General features: G+C 38.5%; 2 protein-coding genes across 4 annotated transcripts; both read left to right on the top strand.

Moving 5' to 3' along the window:
* The first annotated feature begins 1,088 nt into the window (after window positions 1-1,088).
* vgll2b (vestigial-like family member 2b) lies at window positions 1,089-8,005 on the top strand. Of its 3 annotated transcripts, none has more exons than XM_055053514.1 (4): window positions 1,089-1,405; window positions 1,810-2,152; window positions 3,213-3,445; window positions 5,479-5,901. In XM_055053514.1, the coding sequence occupies exons 1-4, from the start codon at window positions 1,319-1,321 to the stop codon at window positions 5,797-5,799; spliced, it is 984 nt and encodes a 327-aa protein (XP_054909489.1). In that variant the 5' UTR covers window positions 1,089-1,318; the 3' UTR covers window positions 5,800-5,901. The 3 variants fall into 3 exon arrangements, with proteins under 3 accessions (XP_054909489.1, XP_054909491.1, XP_054909490.1); XM_055053516.1 differs by having other exon boundaries at window positions 1,089-1,278; XM_055053515.1 differs by lacking the exon at window positions 3,213-3,445 and adding an exon at window positions 6,945-8,005 and having other exon boundaries at window positions 1,092-1,405; window positions 5,479-5,925.
* A 6,292-nt stretch (window positions 8,006-14,297) lies between these two features.
* On the top strand, window positions 14,298-17,571 carry ctsl.1 (cathepsin L.1). Its single transcript, XM_055053536.1, has 9 exons — window positions 14,298-14,396; window positions 14,678-14,782; window positions 14,904-15,046; window positions 15,235-15,432; window positions 15,523-15,714; window positions 16,642-16,807; window positions 16,892-16,997; window positions 17,090-17,193; window positions 17,351-17,571. The coding sequence occupies exons 2-8, from the start codon at window positions 14,683-14,685 to the stop codon at window positions 17,187-17,189; spliced, it is 1,005 nt and encodes a 334-aa protein (XP_054909511.1). The 5' UTR covers window positions 14,298-14,396; window positions 14,678-14,682; the 3' UTR covers window positions 17,190-17,193; window positions 17,351-17,571.
* The last annotated feature ends 4,987 nt before the right edge of the window (window positions 17,572-22,558 follow it).

Below are 22,558 nucleotides of genomic sequence, written 5' to 3' on the forward strand. Positions count from 1 at the left end.
TGATGATGGCAAGCTACTGGACTGTAGCACACAGCTAAATGCATGGATGACTGTACACAGCTGACACAGAGTCAGCACACAGCTCTAGATCTTACAGTTAGAAACTATACAGGTCAGTCTTGAAATCTGGCTGATGGACCTGGACCTTCAAAGACACAGAAAGACAGCAACAAAGTCAGTCTTCTATCACCTGAAGAATGTTTCCAGGATTAAACAAGATTTTAAATAACTCATCCATGCATTTATCTATTTTTGCGTTGATTACTGCAACAAAGTCTTCACAAGTCTGCCTAAAAACTCAGACAGCTGCAGCTGATCCAGAACGCTGCTGCTTACGTTCTCACTAAACCCAGGAAGACAGAGCAGATCAGCACAATTTTAAAGTCCTTACAGTACAGCTAATACTTCTTGTTAATAAATACCTAAATGACTTAGTAACAAAACACATGTTTTTTATTGACATTCCATACCATGACTTCTGGTTCTGGTCCGCTCTGTATCCCCAGAAGCAGAACCAAACATGGAGAAGCAGCATTCAATTTTTAGGCTCTTCTAATCTGGAACAAACTTCAAGAAAACCGCGAAAATCCTGAAATAGTACCGTCAAATGCAAACTAAAAACACATCTTAGTTGACTTTGACTGTCCAACGTTTTACTTTCCTTTTATTACATGACTGTATAATAAGTTTTTATGTTTTCATCATGTGAAGCACTTTGTATTCAAAGGTTGAATTGTCTTATTGTTGAAAAGTGCTGTACAAATAAACCTGGTTATACTTTTCAATAGATTCAGATTTCAGTTTTTTTCAATCCCTTTTTATTAGTCTTATACAATTAATGAATGTATGTGACTATCACCTATTTAGTGAATTGAATGAATTACTTCAACTTTTTAATGGAGGAAAAGTGGAGTCCACCTTTATGTCCATACTCTAAACGATTTATGCTAAATCATCCATTATTAGTTTTCTTATTGTGGATGTAACCGCGCTGCCGGGGATAATAAAGTGGAGCTGCAGGGTAGGAGTGGAAGGAGATGGTGGAAGGAGGGGTCGACACTGCGATGCACAGGACAGGACACCCTCATGCTTGCTTCATAAACCTCTCCACATTTTGCAACCGCGGCTGTTGAGGAGCGCGCTGGAAGCGGAGGGAGTGCGCTCCTTCTGGAGTGATTATGTCAAATCTGGAACGGGCTTTGCTTCACGCTGCATAACCCCAACTGAGCTCTCCCCACTTCCACAAACAGGGATGTTGTCGCGCAGTCGGTTGCGAAGGTCGGTTCCAGCAGAACAGTGAGGAGACCGCTCGTTTACCATGAGCTGTTTGGATGTTATGTATCCAGCCTATGGACATTACGCACCGTACGCACCGACTGCTCCCGCTTTTATCAATAGCTTACAGGTAGGATGCGAGCAAATATTTAAAGTTCAGTTAAAACCCTCCGTCCCCCAAGTTTAACTGGAGTCACTGAGATGAATGTAGAATATTTTAAAATCGGATACATTATGCTGGTTGATGTGGCTTGTGCGTAAACGTGAATAGGCTTGGTTTTAGGCAAGACATTTAATACATTTACGACTGAAATCATTATTTTTTTAATCGAATAACTAATTTATCTTGTTCAAATCAGATGTTTCACGCACTTATATTAACGCGCATGGACATGCCAGCGCAGCAGCACAATGATAAGCATGTCAAAAAGCCTCATAATAATTTCCAGAAGTGTTTCTGCAGCACCTGTCTTAACCCTCGCCCTGTTCCCCCTCCCATGTCCCTCCTCCTGCCCGCTGATCTCCCCCTGACAGGCTCCTTCAGGTCTGAGCAGCTCTGCGCCCAACAGTCGGGATTTTATGGAACCTCCCAGCGTTCCAGAAGGGATGTCTGGGGGCCCAGGTACTGGAGGATCAACTTCCTCCTCATCTTCTTCCAGTTCTTCTTCCTCCTCCTCTTACACACCTGCGAGGACAGCGGAGGGCCCCAAGGAGAAGCAGGAGGGCCCAGAGGCAGAGTACCTGACTTCTCGCTGTGTGCTCTTCACTTACTACCATGGAGACATCAGCAGCGTGGTGGATGAGCACTTCTCCAGGGCTCTCAGCTCCTACATGGATGGAGAGGGCAAACGGCGGGCGCCAGAGCAACAGGGCACAGGTAGCTGCAGGTTTCGCATGACTAGTGGTTCTGCAGGCATATTAATGTTGTTAATATTTTGCAGTACTAATTGAAATAATTGTCTTCACAATTAAAGTCATGAGATATATCATTGTAAATGAGGCTAATATAGGCCAGGGTGACAAAATATTCTGCTAGCTTTTCAAAATAAAGTTTGGATAAATATCAATGTTGTTTGTTTGGGGAACAATTTAGTATTTGTGACTAACCAATCTATTATTATTATTATGGTTATTACTGTCATAATTATTAGATGTATAGACCTAAACTGATTTTCCAGCACAGACAGAGGATGCTGGACAACTGGCAAAACGTGACACCCGTACTGGTTGTAGAAATGTTTGTGCAATTTGATCTGAATTTATTCAACGTGACTCACCTAATGCCTGCAGAGAATATCCTGCTGGTATTTCTGACCCATGTTCAAATTAGTAAATACATGTGGTTCCCATAAATGAGTATTGTGATCTTGGTCCCATTTTGCAAACATTCAGTCTGAGTAAAACAAATGCATGCCAGCTGTGCTTTTGGGTGTATTTTATGAATTTTAAGAACTGGTGGAGCTGGTAGTTCTGCAGAGCCAGCAGAAAATGGGACTGGTGATGTTGTCAGGTGACAGGACTGAAGGGTAGTTGTGGTCTTGGAGAAGTCAGGGCAGAAGGTCACACAGGTCAACGGCTCTTTGGCTAAATAATATGGCTTCTGTGGTTCTGGCTGGGCTAAAAGTTTGAAGTAAGACAAAAAAAAAAAGGGTCCACGCAGCTGTTTGAGTAGCTTTATGTAATTTGTGTCATTACCAGTTTTAATTCATTGGGCCTCAAGAAATTAAAAGTATTTGTAAGAGTTTGTGTTGTAATTTTGATACTTAAAATCCATCTTACAATAAAATTACCGTATGCTTGCTTATCTGAACCCTGAGTAGGACACCTGAAATTGAAAATCGCCCTAAGCTCTGTGCCTCCAACAGGGTGTCCCTCAGCTCTCCATGTAGGGTCTGCCCCCTCACTCGCTGCCCCACTCTGCTCTTTTTTCTCGTTAGGCTGGACGTCTTCATTTCGGCACCAGCGAGCACTCCCTGCCTCACAACAGATGCTATGTTTATACCCGGCTGTAAGCGTACAGCCTCGCCGGCGTATCCCCTTCAAACATCTCCGCGGCAGCCATTCTGACTCTGATTCCAACTCATGCTCCACAATGGTTGCACAGTCAGCTGCCTGCCTGCTACTCGGATTTATATCTATTCTCAGCGCAGTAGCAACAATGAGAGACATGGTGGGTCTTCTTGAGGAATAGCTAAATATAAAGCTATATTTTTGAAAATATATAACAGCATATTGAATCTCTGTCAAGGGCGTGCAGAGAGCGGGAGGGGTTGCAAAAACAACAGGTGAAGGTGCAGGGCGCAGAAGAGAGGGGCAGCGGGTGCTAGCATGGGGTCAGAACTGCTTGTGTGTGTTTTTAGATTTTCAGGAGTACCGGGCTGACATGAAAGTGAGAAGTGTCACCACAGCCAGTGATTTAACACTCTTTGAGCCCTGGGCTGCCTCCAGGTTACAGCGTCTGCCTTATATAGCATTCTAGGATATAGGGACATCTCTCTTTCTAAATTGTGTCTCTCTTTAAGTGTATGGGAGCGTGGTTGTGTTTATTTCTGTGTCTTGTTGGACCTGGGTCGTGTGACCCTATGATCCAATGAGCAAGATATCCGACCCAGAGGGTGTCCAAGTCATGTGAGCAACATCTGTACTTCAGCACTCGTTGATCCATTCCCATTCATTTGCTTCTGTGATATAAGTGCACCAAGCAGTCAGTTATTCTGAACTTGGTCTTCACAGTTAGGGCAACACAATGTGCTTTATGTAAAACAAAAACAAAAGGGTGTGGTTCTAAAATCTAAAATCCTGATGTGAGTTCTGAAACTAAAAGCAAAATGAAAATAGGAAAGATAAATAAATACAAAAAATGTTTAAACTCAAATCTACATTTGAGTCAAACAACCGATATAAATGTTCATCAGCAATAAAACAAATTAAATAATTATTCTAGTGAACAAAATGATTTTAAATCAACATAATGTCCAGGCAAAATTAAACAGTACAAACCATATATTTACGTACACTGTATAAAAAGACATCAAGCTGTTTAAGCTTTTCCTGTTTTACGTCAAATAGGGTCACCAAAATGATTTGCTAAATGCCAGAATATTGAGTGAGTGAAGATTTTCAAAGACCGTGTTTTTTTTCAAAACCAGAAGTGTACATAAATTAAGATTACAATTCCTTTAGAGAATTTGGGAGCCCAGATTATGATGTCATGGCTTTGTTAGCTTCTGACAGGTTAATTTATGAAATTTGAACCAATTAGAGAAACATCTCCACAAGTCTGAATCACCCTTTGGTACGATTTCCAGATGCCTGAAGATGCCGAAGACATGACGATTCAGAAATGTAAGTGTTTCTCCATAATTAAGGGAAAAATGAGAACACTTGGACGCATCATGATGTTTGGCTGTATGAGGGAAAGTGTACTTCAAACAATAAATGGTGTCATAATGAGAGAAAATTACACAGAAATAAGCTAAATTCCCATTGACACAAAATATTTTGGACAGGAAAAAGTGTCCCAAAGCCTACAAGCATGAAGCAGCTACAACAGGTCTGTCAGGAGGAATATATTAAAAGTCCAGCAAACTATTGTGAGAAATAATGAAATGATACTGAAAGCATTTGACCCCAATCAGTGCATGTAAGTATTCGATTGTAAGTGTACTCTATGAAAAAGAGCAGTCATGCTGGTGGAGTTCTTACAGGATTTTTTTTTCACTAAATGTCCGGATAAAAACATTAAATAATACATTTAGAGCTTCAAAACTTAGAATCTAAATTAATTCATTGTTAAGATTGTTCAGTTTCACTGTGATTTTGTTTCTGAATGTCATTACAGTTATAAAATATCAGTTTTATTCTGAGTCATATAATTGTGCAAAAAGCAGCATTCAGCTTCTATGCATCTGAAATCTGGAACAAACTTCCAGAAAGGTGCAAAACAGATGAAACACTGAGTTCCTTTAAATCAAGACTAAAAACTCACCTGTTTGGAGTTGCTCTTAAACCGTCTTAAATGGAGCACTGACCAATATATTTGATTTTTATTGATTACTTTAACTTTGGCGCTTAGCAAAATGCAATGCCTGTTACTAGTTTGAACTGCCTTGTTGCTGAAATGTGTCATATAAAATTAACTTGATTGATTGTTTGATAGGACTCAAGCCTGATGGTGATCTCAGTTTTTCTCTCGTCTGTTAGAAACTTCTTCCTCTAACAGCCGGCGCAGCTTCCCCCCGTCTTTCTGGGACAGTAACTACACGTCACCTCAGAGTCGCCCCCACTGTGAGACCAGCGCCCCAGCTTATTCCATGGACCCGTACGCGTCGGCGCTGCATCCAGGCCTGTCACACGCGCATACTCATCCTCACCCACACGCCCACACTCATCCCCACCCCCACCCACCGGAGGGCTGGGGGTACCCTCAGGCCCAAGCCTACGGCCCCCCTCGACCGCTACATGAACTGTACTCACCGTCAGCTCTGGAGTCTCACTACGGGGGTCTGCTCGTGCCCACGGTGAGACCACCTCATCTTCCCACCTTGCCAAGCCACTATGAAGTGGGCAAGCTGGAGCCCACCACCTCCTGGCCGAGCCTGCTGCCCCCTGGAGACGTCAGCCAGACGCTGGCGCTCAACATGGATGCAGGTACCCACTCAGAAATGTCCTGAATCATACGAGTGTTTCTCTTTCGATTTGTCTTTGAAAGGAAAAAGAAATGTCTTTGCATAATGTTCATTCAAGAAGTTTTTGAGCTTTCAATATGCATTAACAACAAAATGCAGTAAAAACTGATCAAACAACTTGAAAACAAATGTCTATATGCAACATTAAACTCTAAAATTTACAAGCTTTTCCAATGCACATCATAAAGACACACACTGCTCTGAACCAATGAAAATGAATTTATTAATTTGCTGCCTTTTACACCAATCAATAAATTTGACACTAGCTTTGTTTTTAGATTTGTTTTTGTTTTTTCCGGAGGTTTCTCTTGTGGTACGAAGCCTATCCCTCCCACTGTCGCCACATGCAATTGAATCTGACTGTATTACATTACAACTAGGAATTAACTGAAATCCTTATAAATGATATTTAACCGTCTACATGGTGGGATTATTTTTAAATATGAGTTGGACATCTTCTAAAGTGTATTGTGATGATATCTGTTAAATATACGTGTTAAATATAAACAGATGCAAAAGCTTAAACATATTTGTGACGATCAAGATAAACAGTGAATTTATAAATAAACAATACAATAAATTAAACCAAATACCGGATTGAACTGAGTACTGAGAGTTTTCATAAATATTATGTTTCATCATAAACTCTCACTTTATGGCCTACAAGTCTTATGAATAGATTTGACCAAGATCATCAATAGTTTAAAAATCAATACTGTTTCAGGTTAACATCAATTCTGATTTGCAGAGACACACAGGGACGCATGCTCCAGGTTCCACCCCCAGCTGGCCCCCACAGCCCTCCTCCATGTGCAGACCTGCATACAGAAACATGCAACACATCATAATCATCACAGACGCTCTCTTTTCACCCGTCTGAACCAGCATGTTTGGCCATAGAAGGCTCCATGACAACCTGTGTTCTGCTGCTCACTGTTGTCCTTCTCATTGTTTCCATGTTTTTTTTTTTTATTTCCTCAGGCCTCCAGCAGCACAAGAAAGGCAAGGAGCTGTACTGGTTCTAACGAGCCCTTCAGTAACACTGACCTGCCATTACCAGACCCAATTAGTCCCTGGATCTGCTCTGCTTTTCAAGCATTGTGTCCTTTCACTCTCACCCCACACCCCACACATTCACGCACCACATCCCCATCCACCCCCTTCTTTCTGCCTTTAGCCTCCCCTGCCAGTACACGGCCTTGCTCCAGGTCGACGTGTGTGCACCATGGAGATAAAGAAGCGAGGGAACGAGGGAGAGAGGCCCAGCATCTGAACTGGCCACGGTGAGCACCATCGTTGCTCCCTCTCCTGCATCTCTCCTCCACTCTGAATCCAGTTGCTCTGGCAGGATGAGGGCCACGGTGACCTGTTTGGATTGGGAAGCAGGATCACAGCAGACATTTGCAGCTGGGGAAAAAAAAAAAAAAAAGACAGAGGAGTGCAGGGATGAATCACAGCATGAATGGATTTCTTCCAACCTTCCTGGTTATCTCCGTCTCATGCTCTGTGTTGCTACAGTCATTGTCATTATCCACTTATCTGCATTTCACAAATGCAATGTGCAGCAATATCCAAGAGCAGAATTCATGGAGGTTAGAGCTTTGTGACAGTCATCACAAGGCCTTTAAAAAAAACAAAAAAACAAACATTTCTTTTAAAATAAAGTGTTTTTATTTATCAGTGTTAATGTCTATTTTTAATATGATTGCTTGGCCAGTGTTCTGATATTCTTGTGGTTCAGTTGATGTTTTTAAAAGTGGACAGTTATAGATCAGCCAGTGCAATGTGGTTTTGGTGTAGTTTCTCAAGGATATTGTTTCAAATGCTGTCAGATCATATTTATCCATCAACTCTGAGAGAAGGTAGTTTTTTAATATGAATATGTTCCATTTTAGTTCAAAATTTCAGTTGTTTTTTTTCCTTTTATTGTGGTTTTGAATTTGGACTTCTTGAATATTTTTGGGTTTTTCTGTGTGTGAATTATTTCTCAATTTTGTGTCCGAGAAAATGTTATTGTCAATAAATATTTTTATGGTTAATTACCACATCTCCTGAATGATTACTGTAATCATCCTCGTGCAGAAGGCTTTAATTGTCCCTCATTTCCTTGTATTGTCCTTCAGAACTCACTTGTGTTTCACAACAGTATTTTTGCCAATAGTTTCTTTGAACACATACAAATACTTTTTTCCATTTAAAGCTTTGTTCAAATCCCTTTCTTTTTGCAGAACAGACTTTTATACCTGAAGAATTGCTTTGATTAACTTCTGCCCAGTGTGTAAGTCACACTGGGCAGAATGGATAGCTGAAGCAACATTGGGTCATTTTTATGGATTAAAATAAAGAAATGTGACCTTATCATGAGTAGAATCAACAAGTCACGAGCGCGTATAGATTTAGAATAAGTTCTTTGGAAATGTGTTTCATTGTGTGCACATAAACATTGTCCATGTTTTGTGTTTGTAAGTATTTTTGATAATTGAATAAGGTGACAAGTTATTGATTAAGACCATTAGAAAGTATTTAATTTAGCATAAGCAACAAATGCTAAATTAAAGATGTCAGATCAGCTTCTCAAACTCAGGGAATGCACAGATGTTTGTGTCCCTGAGACGGTAGCAGAGCCAGATGTGATCAAGGTTTTGCTTCCAGACTAATCTCATTTAAAAGGCCTTCCGTTTGAATTCCTGCTTGCATTCACACTTTGTCACCTATAAAGTGAGAACGAGTGCTGAATGCAAGCAATGTGCAACACGAGAAGAAGCCAGCTATCCCAGCAATGCTTCAAATGTTGCTTTGTTATTGATCCAATAATCAAATTACGCAGTATGCAAAGTAAAGCCTGAACCAAGCTACTGCTGAATTTTAGAGGCTGATACATTATGTTTGACTCGCAGTGTGAGAGCAGCCAACCGTGTGAATGACTAAGCTGAGGAGATATGCAGGGTAATGAAATTAGAAGAGTTTACAAGAGACTGCTTTCCCTCTTAGTTTCCAATTCCAAACACATCGTTGCTTTATTAGAGGGACGTTTCTTTCTGCTTTGGATCCTTCAAGAGGTCCAGCATGATGTGACAAATTTTGTTACATCATATTTCTGAGCCATCAATGAACCCACATAAAGTCAAGTTAACTACTTATAAAGGATAATTCAGCAAATTCTCCACTCCAGTTTGCTCATTGCTGCTCATTCCAGAGATTGATTCAGTCTAACAGATCTGAGAGAGGAAGCAGGAGGAGGCTGTTTGTATAAAATCATGTTAATATAAATTTAGAGTTTTTTCTAAACTGATCTATATTGTGTGGAAATACTGCCACCTTCTGGTGTTTTCACAATAAAGCAACAGTTTGATCAGTTGTAAGTTGTTGCAACTATTAGATATAAAATAATATTAAAATGAGTGTTGAGTTCTCAGCATTAAGGTGATTCATGTTGGTTTTATTAGCACAAAGTTAATATACACTTACTGCTCACTTTGTTATGAAGACGTGTTCAAAATGTTTGATCAAGACTAAATTGTAATGCAAAAACAGAAAATTTTAACAAGTGATTTTTGCCTATTTTTTTGTATAAATATCTTAGCACACTTGAAATAAGACAAAACAAACTTACAAGTACCTTTTCAACAAAATATTTGAGTTTGTTTTAAGTCATAAATTGCTTGGCAGATTAAAAATTATTTCTTCCATTGGCTGATTATTTTACTTACAACAAAACCCATGTTATAAGTGATCTAATCTGCCAATTGATCAAGTTTAAAGATTGATATAGATGAGAGTTTGTGTCCTGTTTAAGTGATGCCTTGAGCAATGCTGCCATCTCCTGGTGGTTTCTTAACACAGCAAGTTGGATTAAATTATACAGATTATGTCTTTTACCGTGTTGCCTGTTTCACTGTGAAATGATGTGCCATTTATATAGTAGTGTTAAGGTTTGACTTAACAGTATTTTGTCATAAACTAATTCAAATAGGTTTCCAGCGATAAATAAGAGATTTCAACAAATGGCTCCTTTGGGTCCTAATATCCTGCTCGATTGCCTGCAATCTGAGAACAGAGACAATAATTAAATGACTCATAAAACCAGTGACAATTACACATAAGCAGCAATGATTTAGATTATTATTAGGTTTTTACTACAGTCATCCAAAGAGGAAGTTAGCATTAATTCCCATCATTTTCTGACAATAACTTGCCAGTCAGTTTCAGTCACAGTTTGCATTCAGAAAATTTCTGAACTATAACACCTACAACAGAGCGGGTCATATGATCATTCAGTGGAGGAAGTCACATGATGTGACATGCATTTTCACTTTTAAAAACAACTAATTTCACAGAACTTTAAAATAAGGACGGCACATTTGTTTAAGAAACTTTAACGGTGGCAAGAAAAAAAAAGTGGTGAGAAATGTGTCTTCCTTGTTGCCATTTATTAATTTAGGAACAGATATGATGTGTCAGGCATGTGCTGGACAACATAAAAGGAAGGGGAAATTACGGGAAAGGAAATTCTTCTTTTGCTGTGCTGTGAGCCAGTTTCAGTTTTGCCTCCGCAGAACAAACTCAGTATTTCCCCTAAGCTTGTGTGGAGATGCCTTAAAACACATTCTCCAACCACTTCCAATTATATAAACCTTTGAACCATGAAACTGGACAGAATAAATGTGTTTTTTTTAATCTATCAGCTACTATGTTGACTCCTGACTTGCTTGTATAGTAAATGATTGGTAGAACTCCAGATCAGTCACAATCCACAGAGCTCCTCGTGACTCCAACTGTGCTTACACACATAAACACACTTACGATGCTTCTCATTCTATAGGTCATAGTTACTCAGCAGATTCCAGTTGGTTGAAAACAAATATCACTGAAGAACACAGCAGAGAATGTTATTTAAAGCAGAATTAAGTTCTGAAACAAAATCTCTCAGAGCTCTGGCTAATCCATAATCTGAACAGGAGAGGATTATGGCACAATTGCAAAAGTAATCTGAAAGTTCAGATTCAGGTAGCTGTGAAGAACCAGAGATAAAGGATCTGTTATCAGGACCAGTCTGAGTCTGAAACCTCCAGTTTGCTACAAGCCTTGTGGGTGAAGTCCTTTGATCAGATGAGAGCAGAATTATTTTTTTATTATGTGCGGTATGAAACTAACACTGCATATTATCATAAACTCACTGTCTCAAAGGGAAGCATGGTGGTGTCACCATCATGCTTCCCTTGCAGGTTTTCCTACACACAGGAGAAAAACCTGCAAGAGACAAACCTAAAAAAATCTGCAGCTGTAACCGCAGCCAAACGTTGCACAAAGCAAATAAATGCACATCACACTTTTTAGATTTTATTTGTAAGAGGATTAGGACTGCTAAAAAAAACTTTTTTTCTCAGATAGAATTTCTTTTAAAACCATCAAATCTTTTTGCCTTGATGTCACTTTTATCCCAATTAAAATATACTGAGGTTTGTGTTTTAAAAACTGTAGCAGCATGTATACCTTTGCAATGCACTGTAAAACACAATCTAAGGACTGATGACAGCGTCTAGAAGTCATATCCTCCAGGTTGCATTCTCCTTTCATTGTTGTATGTCATGTACACTAACAATTACAGAAATCACTGCAGATGAAGTTAAGTATTTTATATTTAAAACTAAATTACAGTGCAGAATCTTTTAGTCATATAAAGTCTTATCTCTGACAAGAAGCTGACATTCAGTGAAAATTCTGATGAGATCCGCAAAAAGCACGTCGAACTTTGCACTTCCTGCTCAAACCGAATCAATTTGGGATTTGTGATCATTTTCTTATGATCATCAACAACTGATAAGGCTGAAGAAAATCTATCACTGTACTTACATTTGATTTTATCACTTGGTTTAACAACCAGGTGATAAAAGGACATCAATAATTGGATGAAAGAAATAGTGAAACTGGTAAAATTAACCAAAAGAAGAATGAACAGATTTAACAACTTTTTGTTACTCAGGCCATTAAATGCGATACTTCTTCCGGATTTAATCACGATTATAGTTTACATTTTGAAAGTAAAGTATTAGCAGAGTCAAACAGTAACACTAAATTCTTCAAGAATTAGATAATTAGATAACAATCAATATAGATGTGTGTTTTAAAAAATTACTCTTCCAGTTTCAGTTTGACTGCATGAAACAGAAAAACACAAGATAGTTTTCAGGTCTCTTGTCTATTTGCATCCTGACTGCAAAGCAAGAAGTAAAATTAGACAGAGCTGCAACAAAGATAAAAATTATTCATCATCATCAAGTGTCATCTTGAGAGCCGAGCCTCAGAAACAATCATGAAGTAGAAACCAACACAGGAGATCACTAATCAGAGGTAGAGGCAGCATCCAGATGTCTCATTCTGAGTCAACGTGTCTTTTTAAGCACACAGTGTAATATGTAATAATATATAATGGAGGTTTTGGGACCTTTTGAGGAGAATAATGATGTGAGGACTATGTTACAGTCTCACTTTTTGCTCTTTGTAGCTTTGGTCCATAGTTGAAGCACACATGTGTTAGCAGAAGCACTTATTAATCTCTGACATATTTCTGTTTTTGGTTTTAATTAAGCAGAAAATTCTTGTGGGTTTTTAAAATGTTTTTTTTTCAAATGTCAAACATCTGTGAGCTAAATGACAGTTAATTTGATCTAAAATGAAGAACAGCCACATCATTTCTTAAAGTAAGCTGTCTTTGTTTACTCCTGCAGCAGACTGACTGAGTCCACAAAAACAAATAAATGACTTACGTAACGTAGCTTGGTTATCAGTTTGCTTTGTTTTTTACTCAATCTTTGTGGTTTAAGCTCTGTCATGAGACTAAGAGCCTTGTGACATCCAGGACGTAGACTGGACTGAATTGGGAATATATGTGTATATATCACAACACTTTAACTTTCCTATTTATTGAGATGCTACAACCACAAACATCTTGGGTTTTATGTGACAGACCAACATGAATGGAGTGCATTGACTTTCTAACTTCTTTAAAACCTAAATTTTCAGAATTGCTCTAATGAGTAAAAAAAACAAAAAACAAAAAACAGGGCCCAGTTGTGAGTTTATTCAATCAATGGATTTAAACGAAATATAGATGAAAAATTCCCTCACATAATGAACAATCAAAACTTTGAAGTCTGATTTATTGAGATGCAAATTGCCAGAGGTACAGATCTACAATCATTTTTGTGTGTCTTTTCTAATTCCTCTGCCACAGAGTCTAATATATCAGACGGCCATGTTAGATTTTGACATTTGAGTTGTTGTGAGGTCCCATCTATTCTACTCCAAATTCTTGGGAATTTTGACTTTTTTGTGAAATTACGACCAAACCTACAAGTGCCAATGAAGAACAAACCCTTTTGTGTTCAGAGCAAAGGAATGTTTCAGAATGGACCAGTCAAAGTCCAGACCAAAGTATAACTTGAAAACCAACGTTCACAGATATTGTCCACCCATCTCTTAACTCAAGTTTTTTGTAAAGAGAAATAGACAAAAATATTAGGCTTTAAATGTGCAAAACTTGAAGAGAGACACTCGAAAAGACTTGCCACTGTTAAATCTTAATCAAAGCTAATTTAGAAAAAGGTTTTCCCACAGTGGGTGCTCTGTGATATTTGAGCCTGAGAAGACTTCCTCCAGAAGGTTATAAAAAGTTATCCAAGTTGCAGAAGTGTGATTTTTTTGTTTGTTTGTGTTTTCATCAATCTCGGCATAATTTGTTTTTCATGGAGTAAGTGGAGTTATTTCAGCCCAGATCGTTTTAAAGAGGTAAAGATGGAGCAACATTTCACATAAACCCTTATGATTCAGGTAACTATAATTGAGTGGGTGTCTGCTTAAGTCAGCCTGCTTTAGGAAACAGAAACACACCGGATCTGCACGTTCAGTATTTTCCAAAGCACCATTGCTTTGCCAATTAGGTTTCATAAAAAACATGTGGGTGTTAGCACATGCGAAGCCTGTTTTATTTAATTTCTTTTTGTTGTTAGATTTTGTCTGGAACTGAGAAGAATCCCCACTTCTCTGACAGGAATCAGATTGAAAGCTGCAGAAAATCCCAGCTGTGGTATTCAAATGAAAAATATTTTACCATCATATGTGACTGTAAAATCTCAAACCAACAAACAGCTGAGTGAAGTGACTTCGTAGAAACCCCAAATGAGTAACTGATATTGCTTATTTTGCTGAATCTGTTTGACATCATGCAAGCTCCTCATAACTTCTAACTCCACCTTTTATTTGTTTTAGTGCTTTATTTGTTATTTTTTTGTTTCTGGTCTCCTGACAGCCACCTGACTGGAATGCTGTAATCGTAACAGTTGCCATCTATATAAGAAGCTCTTTCCATCACACCTCTGTCACTCACCGGAGGAACTACATCTGTCTTCAGCCCAGAAACAAAGAGAGGCGCAGGTAAGAGCAGATAAGGCCTAAACCTCACACACATTCTGTTATGTATTAACACTAAAACAAAGGGGGAAAGGAGCGAGAGGAAGAGGTAAAAGAGACATTCATGAAAAGTAGGTTATAGAACTAAAGTTCTGCTGCTGAGAGCTGCTAACATCAAACATCCCGTCAAGGAAGCGTCTGAAAAAAGCAAAAGAAGAAAAGCTGAAGTGAAAGAGATCGTGTATAACCTGTGTGGTTTCCTGTAACTCAAACAAGTTTTTTGTTTTTTATCTGTTTGTGTTCAGCCAAGATGAAGATCCTGCTCTTTGTTGCTGCTGCTCTGGCTGTGGCCAGCTGTGCAAGCATCTCACTGGAAGACCTCGAATTTCACGCCTGGAAACTGGAGTTTGGTGAGATCCTGCGTCCGCTAACAAGATGCATAAAATATTCATTTCGGTACTGTTAGGCTGCATTTTGTGTGTAGATTTTTTCTCTTTGTTTTCTCATGTATTTTTTGGTTCTTTATTCCAGGAAGGACTTACAGATCTCCCTCAGAGGAGGCACAGCGAAAGGAAATCTGGATCAAAAATCGCAAACTGGTTCTGGTTCACAACATCATGGCAGATCAGGGCATCAAGTCATACCGCCTTGGAATGACCTACTTTGCTGACATGGTAAATGCATAAAAATCATCTTCCATTTTCACCTTTATTGTCACCACTTTATTTATTCATCTTTCAGCTATGTTTCACCTACAAGGCAACCAGAGCCATCACATTGGCTGACAAGGCTGACAGGAAGAGACAGGTTAAGAAAGCATAACTATTTCTCTATGATGACTCTTTGAACTCTTCTTCTCCAGGAAAATGAAGAGTACAGGCGTGTGATTTCCAAGGGCTGCCTGGGTTCATTCAACACTTCCCTGCCTCGCCGTGGCTCTACTTTCCTCAGCTTGTTCAACGCCAACGATCTTCCCATGTCTGTTGACTGGAGGAACAAGGGATACGTTACAGATGTCAAGGATCAGAAGGAATGCGGCTCCTGCTGGGCTTTCAGCGCGGTACGCTCCCGAATAACTTAGTGATTCTTTTGAATTCAGGAAACCTTAGGAAACTGCTCCCTTCTTAAGAAAACCGTTTCTCTGTTGTAGACCGGCTCCCTGGAGGGTCAGACCTTCAGGAAGACCGGGAAGCTGGTGTCTCTGAGTGAGCAGCAGTTGGTTGACTGCTCTGGTGACTATGGCAACCACGGATGCGGCGGCGGCTTGATGGACAACGCCTTCACGTACATCAAGGCTAACGGTGGGATAGACACAGAGGATTCCTACCCTTATGAGGCAGAGGTGAGAAAAAATGTTACTTAAACTTCAAACAAAATAGAGTCAAAGAATTGTCAACATTCAAATCAACTTATTGAATGTGAGAAGTTTGAATGAGTGAACAATGCTGCCATCTTCTGGATGCAACACATACTTGCATTGATCCTGAAATCGACCAGGAGCTTCCCGTCTGGACTTTTTACAGTTTTTCCAAAATATGTTTTGTATTGCATTTGCTATATTTATGCAAATGGAGTAATATTTGTTTGTATTTTTTGGGTGAAAAGCTTCTATTTTGTAATTTTTTCCCCCCAAGTTCTTCATCTGCTTTGAAATAAAAGCATAGTAAGCTTATTATTCAGGATTCCTTCAGTAATTTTGGTGCCAATTCAAAATATGTTGCTTGTAAATACATTGAAATTCTAATTTTTCACACCCTGCTCTTGAAATCCATAAAAAAATACCAATTTCAAGACAGTTGATTGAAATAAATAAATCTTATTTTTGATAACTTTTAAGTGCTTAAAATGTCAGAAAAGTCGTAGCTATGCATCAGGATTTAAATTAATAATAAATTTAAATAAGTTAGAGGAAGTATATCGATGCACACTATACGCCAATCTTTAAATTAAGCTTTTGATCAGAATCATTGTTGCTGCAGGTTTTTCATGTTTCCAGACTTTGTTATAATGTTATATTTGTATATATTGGATAAGAAAAACATTTAATTACTAAAACAAGAATCTAGAGAGTTACTCTTGTTTTGTTTTTTTAGGAAATGCAAGAATATAAATGAATTGTAAGCAGTTAATGATGGTTAACTGCAGTGATAACTGCACGAGAAAATGCTAAGACTGAGAAAACAATTGAAAATACTTCCATATAACCGCATTTTATCTGTTAGCATGGAAAACACAGAGAGTGAATCGTGGCGTGTTTTGCCTCCTTCAGAATGGACAGTGCCGCTACAACCCCCAGAACGTTGGAGCCACATGCACCGGCTATGTTGATGTGAGTGAAGGCAATGAAGACGCCCTGAAGGAGGCTGTGGCCACAATTGGACCAGTTTCTGTTGGCATTGATGCCAGCCATCTCTCATTCCAGCTTTATAGCTCAGGTTAATATGGATTAAAACCTGCAAAGGAAAGACAATGGGACTTTACAATTTGACCTTCTGTCTAACCTGTGGATCTGTGTTTAGGTGTGTATGATGAGCCTCAGTGCAGCAGCACTGACCTGGATCATGGAGTGCTTGCTGTTGGCTACGACACTGACAATGGCCTTGACTATTGGCTGATTAAAAACAGGTAAGCATGTAGTTCATATTTACTTTTTCCTTAAAATCAAACCATGTTTCTTTGTAAACAAACAAACAAACATTATTTGTGTGTTTCTGCAGCTGGGGTCTTGGCTGGGGAGACAATGGATATATCAAGATGTCCAGGAACAAACACAACCAGTGTGGAATCGCCTCTGCAGCCAGCTATCCACTGGTCTGAACAGGTACGCTTTTTTATTACAATTTTTTTAAGTGCAAATGCTAAACAAATAAACTAAAAACCAGAATACGAGCAGGACATGTCAGCCCAAAGCTCTGTTTATCTTCACTCTGCGGTTTACTGCCTATTCATTTCCTCTTTCTGTTTATCGGATTTTTCAGGTCCAGCACTCTTCTCAACAGAGGGAAAAAGTGACGTGTAATTTGCTGTAATTCCTTTTTAAGAGCAACTGAGTCATGTGCTGCAAACTAAACATGTTTCTCTGTTCTCTGCAAGTTTGAGAGAAACACAATGGCTTTTTGCCTCAGTGCACTTGTAATGAAAGTTGTTTATGAGCATTGTAAATAAATGTAGAGAAATAAAATGTGTCATTGGATATACACATTGCTGGTATGAGCTTTGCTTTGTCAACATTATGTGATTTATAGCTAACGCTACATGTTTTTCTTCCTCTGAAAAACACATAGACAAAACTACATGCTAAACTGAGTAGTGAAGAATTAAATGGTGAAGATGCCAGACTATCTGCCTTAAGCAAACATCAAACACTGGATATATTTAAACTGACAACACAGAGCGAAATGAGCCTTATATATTTATATATATATATACAATATATACATATATAGATATATAAATTTTACTTTAGACAACATTTGGAATACTTTTTCAGAGCTGCCAAATCCCATAAATCCTACCAATGTTTGCACTTTTCCCCCCTGCTGAGTTTCTGCAGGAGATATTTTTATAGTTTTATTGAGCGATAGACCCCTGTAAAGGTAAAAAGAAAAAAACATCCCAGCTGTAGGATCTACATAGTAACTGTTCTGAATCTAACATTAACTTGCCTGTTTTATCCACTTTCCATATCCAGTTTTTGATATTCATTTGGGATCCCTGTCTTGCTGGGGCATCCATTTTTTCCATTCACTTTGTAAAAAGCTGTTGCACCATCAGCAGCAAACACCCTTGTAGCAGCTCATTTTTTGTCTTATCTGACCATAAAATATTTCTCCAAAAGATGTTTTGCTCCTCAGGTAGTTTATGCTTAAAGTTGTTTATTTAAAGATTCTTCCTTGTGATGAATCTGAGTTCAGAAATGCATGGTCAGCTGTGATTTCAGATTTTATATGTTCAAAACAACCAGACAAACCTATTTTCTCTTTAAATTTAAGTCTAAAACCAATCATGTTAGAATTTCTGTCAAATAATATTGTCAACATAATGATGACTTTGAGAGAGGGTTGAGACTACGCTGAGAGAAAATGATTAGCTTGATAAATCGAAATAGTTTCTTTACCTTTGAAAAAGATTTAAGATCCTGCAGAAGCTCTGGTTTAGTTTTAATCCCTGCTGGCAAAATCAAAACCTGCATTTTTGGAAGTGAAATTTAAAGAATGATAAATGTATAAAATAATAAGTCCAACAATTTTTTGTGAAGTATTGATATGACAGGTTGCAAACTCATTAAAAACATAGTGATATCATGAAACTCTGATATCACTCCAACAACTTTAACTTTCCAATTTGACTCATATTCACATGCAGTTAGCATTGACGGCATTTTGTTTGATTGAATCAGATTCATACCCCAGATATCTGAGTTTATGATTTAAACTGTTGTGTTGCTCGGGTCATTTTAAGAGTAGTTTTACCCTCTTCTCCACTTGTAGTTCATTTTTTCCTGCTAATAGTCTCTGACTCACATTTTCCACACAGAGCACACCTGCTGAGGTCTGGAACATTCTTGTTAGCTGTCCTGAGATATCATCTTCTGCTGCTAGTTAGGACAAACTGGCAACACACTCACACCAACCGTCTGCAAAGAGATCCCTTAATGGAGTCTGGCCTCTTTCTACCATCAGGGATTTTACATGTAATCCAACTAAATAGCGATACTTAAATCAGTATTTGAACATCTCTTTTGAACCTTGGGCAGTGGAGAGTTGCTTAACTCTGCTGCAGATTAACGTCAGCTATATATAAGGTTACGGTGCTGGATTTTGCTTTTGTTCATTTGTCGCAGACTGTTCAGCTTCACTGCATTTAATTCTAATTTTCGCTCATGTAACAAAGCTTAAACACTTCGGGATATAAATCAAGAAAAAAGTAGGAGCAAAACAAGGCAAAGCATGGACGAGAATTCACAGAAATGCAATGTTAACAGAGACTGAATTGGTTTAAAATGGGAGAAAATGCTGAAGGCACATATAGATGAGGAGAAGGAAATGATGAGTTCGTCCTGTAACTGGTGGGTTGCTGATTCAAACCCCTACTCTGCCTGTCTCAGTTGTTGTGCTCTTGGGTTTGACACTTAACCAGCTTGTGAATGACTTAATGTAATAATAATATATTTGGTGTCTTCTGGACTGAAATAAGTGATATGCAAGCAGAAAAAATTAAGAAAATAAAATGACATTAAATGAATGTAAAGTCAAATTAAAAGTGCAATAAAACAACTTATACAAAGAGATTAAAAACATTTTAGATATAAAAAAATATTATTTTGTTATTCATTTTAGAAAAATAAAATGAAAAATCAAATTAAATATTACACAATTAAATATTTAAAGTAATTATTTCTGGACAATTTGATTGATGCAATGTGCAGATCATGAAAACCTAAAATTTATTGTGTGAATAAATATTCAAATAACCCAACGAATGTTTCCTGAGTCTCTAAATTGTCTCTAAATTGTCTCTCAGTCTGGGTCAGAAAGATACACAACTATTTGGAAGAAGCTGACTGAACAGATCTCTCTTGGCAAAGTGGACAAATTAAAAAGTGTAAGGTGTAAATCAGAGCCCTGTGAAACTCCACGTCTCATTTTGTGATGCAGAGATCCTGAATTTCCCCTGCATGTAAGCATTTTTTCTGTCAGATATGACATCAACCACTTAACAGTCCCACAGATGGTCATCTTTGTAGGTTGATTAGGTGAATTGCAATTTTCAAGACCAATATTCACGGGATGGTTCCTTCAGATCCAGTTTCCGCCTGATAAGCTTAATTAGATCTGAACTTTTGTAAATAGTTTTTCTTCAGATGCTGCGAAAACCTGTTTAAATCGTTTACAATAGTTTCCTCAGTCTAATTAATGAAGTCAGACTAGGTGGCTGCAAATTGCCGGTGCTAAATGTCACATTAGGTCTGGTGGTGATAATATTTGATTGGAGGAGCATAACATAGAGGCTGTGGATACGGAAAGACGGGGAACATATTAGGGAATTAATCAGCTTGTCTGACAAAATGTGACCTTAACGTCTTTCTTTTTCCTCCCTCAGCTGAAGCAGCAGCTGTGGAAAGAGACGCAGTCTGGAAGCAAACATCCACAGGCAAAGTAATTGAATGAAAGATTTAAATTATCTTTTGTCAGGCAAGCCTTGTAACGACATAAAAAGAGTAAAAAAAAAAAAATCCTTCCCATTTTATCAGCACCCCAGTGTGACAGTATTCAGCCAATTAGGCTTGAATGATTGTTATCCTGTGACATTATCTTCATTATTCCTTTTATTTCTGTGAGTATGAAGTTGGGCATTAGAGAGCGGGAAAAATAAACGATGAAAAAGCTCCCAGACAGAAACAAAGGGAGACAGAAGTAGGGCGTGTGAGAGGTGAGGCAAATTAATTGGTTTTGCTAAATCCTCCTCAAACAGCAGAAGCCAATGTGGTTCCACAAAAAGACCATTACCGGTAATCAATTTAAATCTGTTTTACCCTTCCCAAGGAACCCAATTAGGAAATTTAATTTGGCTTTTTTGATTCACAGCATAACCACAGCACAGGAGAGGACATCCAATTCACTTCCTGCAGGGAGGGACAAGTGAAAACACCGGGAGATGTTGCTGCAACAAACAAAGCTATTGATCTGAGGGAAGGCTATAAGAGCAAGAGAAGGAGGTGGAGAGACAGGCAGCGTGAATTAAATTCTTATTAAGAAAGAGAAAAACACATCCCTGCTCCTGCTGAGTCAACTGAATACTGCCTCAGTAATTAAACTTTAGCGCAGGTTATTTTTTTTTATGAACGTTCTGCAATTTTATTGGCGAAATGAATGAGTTACCTGGCTTTAAAAAACAAGAGCAGGAAATAAAAGATAACTATAGTAAAAGATGTAAATGTATCATGAATGTGTGCATAGATAAAAAAAATAAAATTAATAATAATAATAATAATATGTTTCTTATTATTTTGATGAATACAAATTTATAGCTAACATAATAACACAATAATAATTTTTGTATTTGTTTATTTCATAAGTTGAATCATTATATATATTTTGCATTATCATTATTACTCTTAATAGTGGTAGTCTGTCGTAGATCCAACAACATTTCCCAATTTTAATAAATAAATTAATTAAAGTTTAACTTTTAGATAAATTCTGCAGACTATTTCAATCAACTGAAATGACTGATTTCTACCACTAGAGGACAGCACTTGACTTCTGATGATTATCTCAACGTTTTTGGGGCGCTGCTATTGGCCCGGCTCGAATCATACAAGGCTCTGGTTCAAAGTCAAATGTACTCCTTTGATATTTGCTGTCGCACGTCCTTGGAAGGAACATGTAATACAGAGAAATATACTTGCTACGCACATAGATACACACACACCCCACACACACACCCCCCACACACACACACACAAACAAGCTCAGATTGCATTTTCTTGCACCAGTGAACCCATCACACCATAACAACGCACACGATGAACACTGAATGTCCACTTAATCAACAATGTCACAGCACAATTTCAGTAGATTGGCTGTCTGGTTGGAGGAAAGTGTCAGTCAGCCGTGTCACCTATCACAGAAAACAAACAGTGTCTCCTCGAGGGACACAGACGGGGACACAATATTTCTGCTCCGGAGTTATTCCTCAGCCGTCACGCCTTTCGGTGAGCGCTCCCTTTAGTTTGTGGAAATAGGGGGTTTGGTGGATTCTTACAATGGAGAACATGTGTGATGGCGACAGACAGGACATGACTGCATGACGGCTCACAACACTGATGTGTGCAAAAACCTGTTAAATGAATGAGTAAGCAGGAAGCCAGGAACACATGCTCACCTCTGTAATTTTTCTCCTGTAAAATCTACGTTTTTTTTAACTCAATTTTCCATCCCTCCACCCGTCCTCCATCAGCCAGCTGCAGTTCTTGGACGGTGCTGCTGGCTGTGATTTGAGAAAGACGAGTGAAGCTAACCGTCTAAGAAAAACAGCCCTGGCAAGGCCAATTACCCACAGACAAAGCACTTTGCATGTTATTGTGTTCAGGATTCATGCTTGATTGACTGAGTGGGTTCTAATGAGGCCTGGGGAACGGAAGAGGAAGACAGGCTGCCTCCTTCCTTCCCGATGGACTGAGT

The sequence above is a fragment of the Poeciliopsis prolifica genome, unplaced genomic scaffold, assembly GCF_027474105.1.
Source record: "Poeciliopsis prolifica strain line A6 unplaced genomic scaffold, Auburn_PproV2 SCAFFOLD037, whole genome shotgun sequence".
NCBI lineage: Eukaryota > Metazoa > Chordata > Actinopteri > Cyprinodontiformes > Poeciliidae > Poeciliopsis > Poeciliopsis prolifica.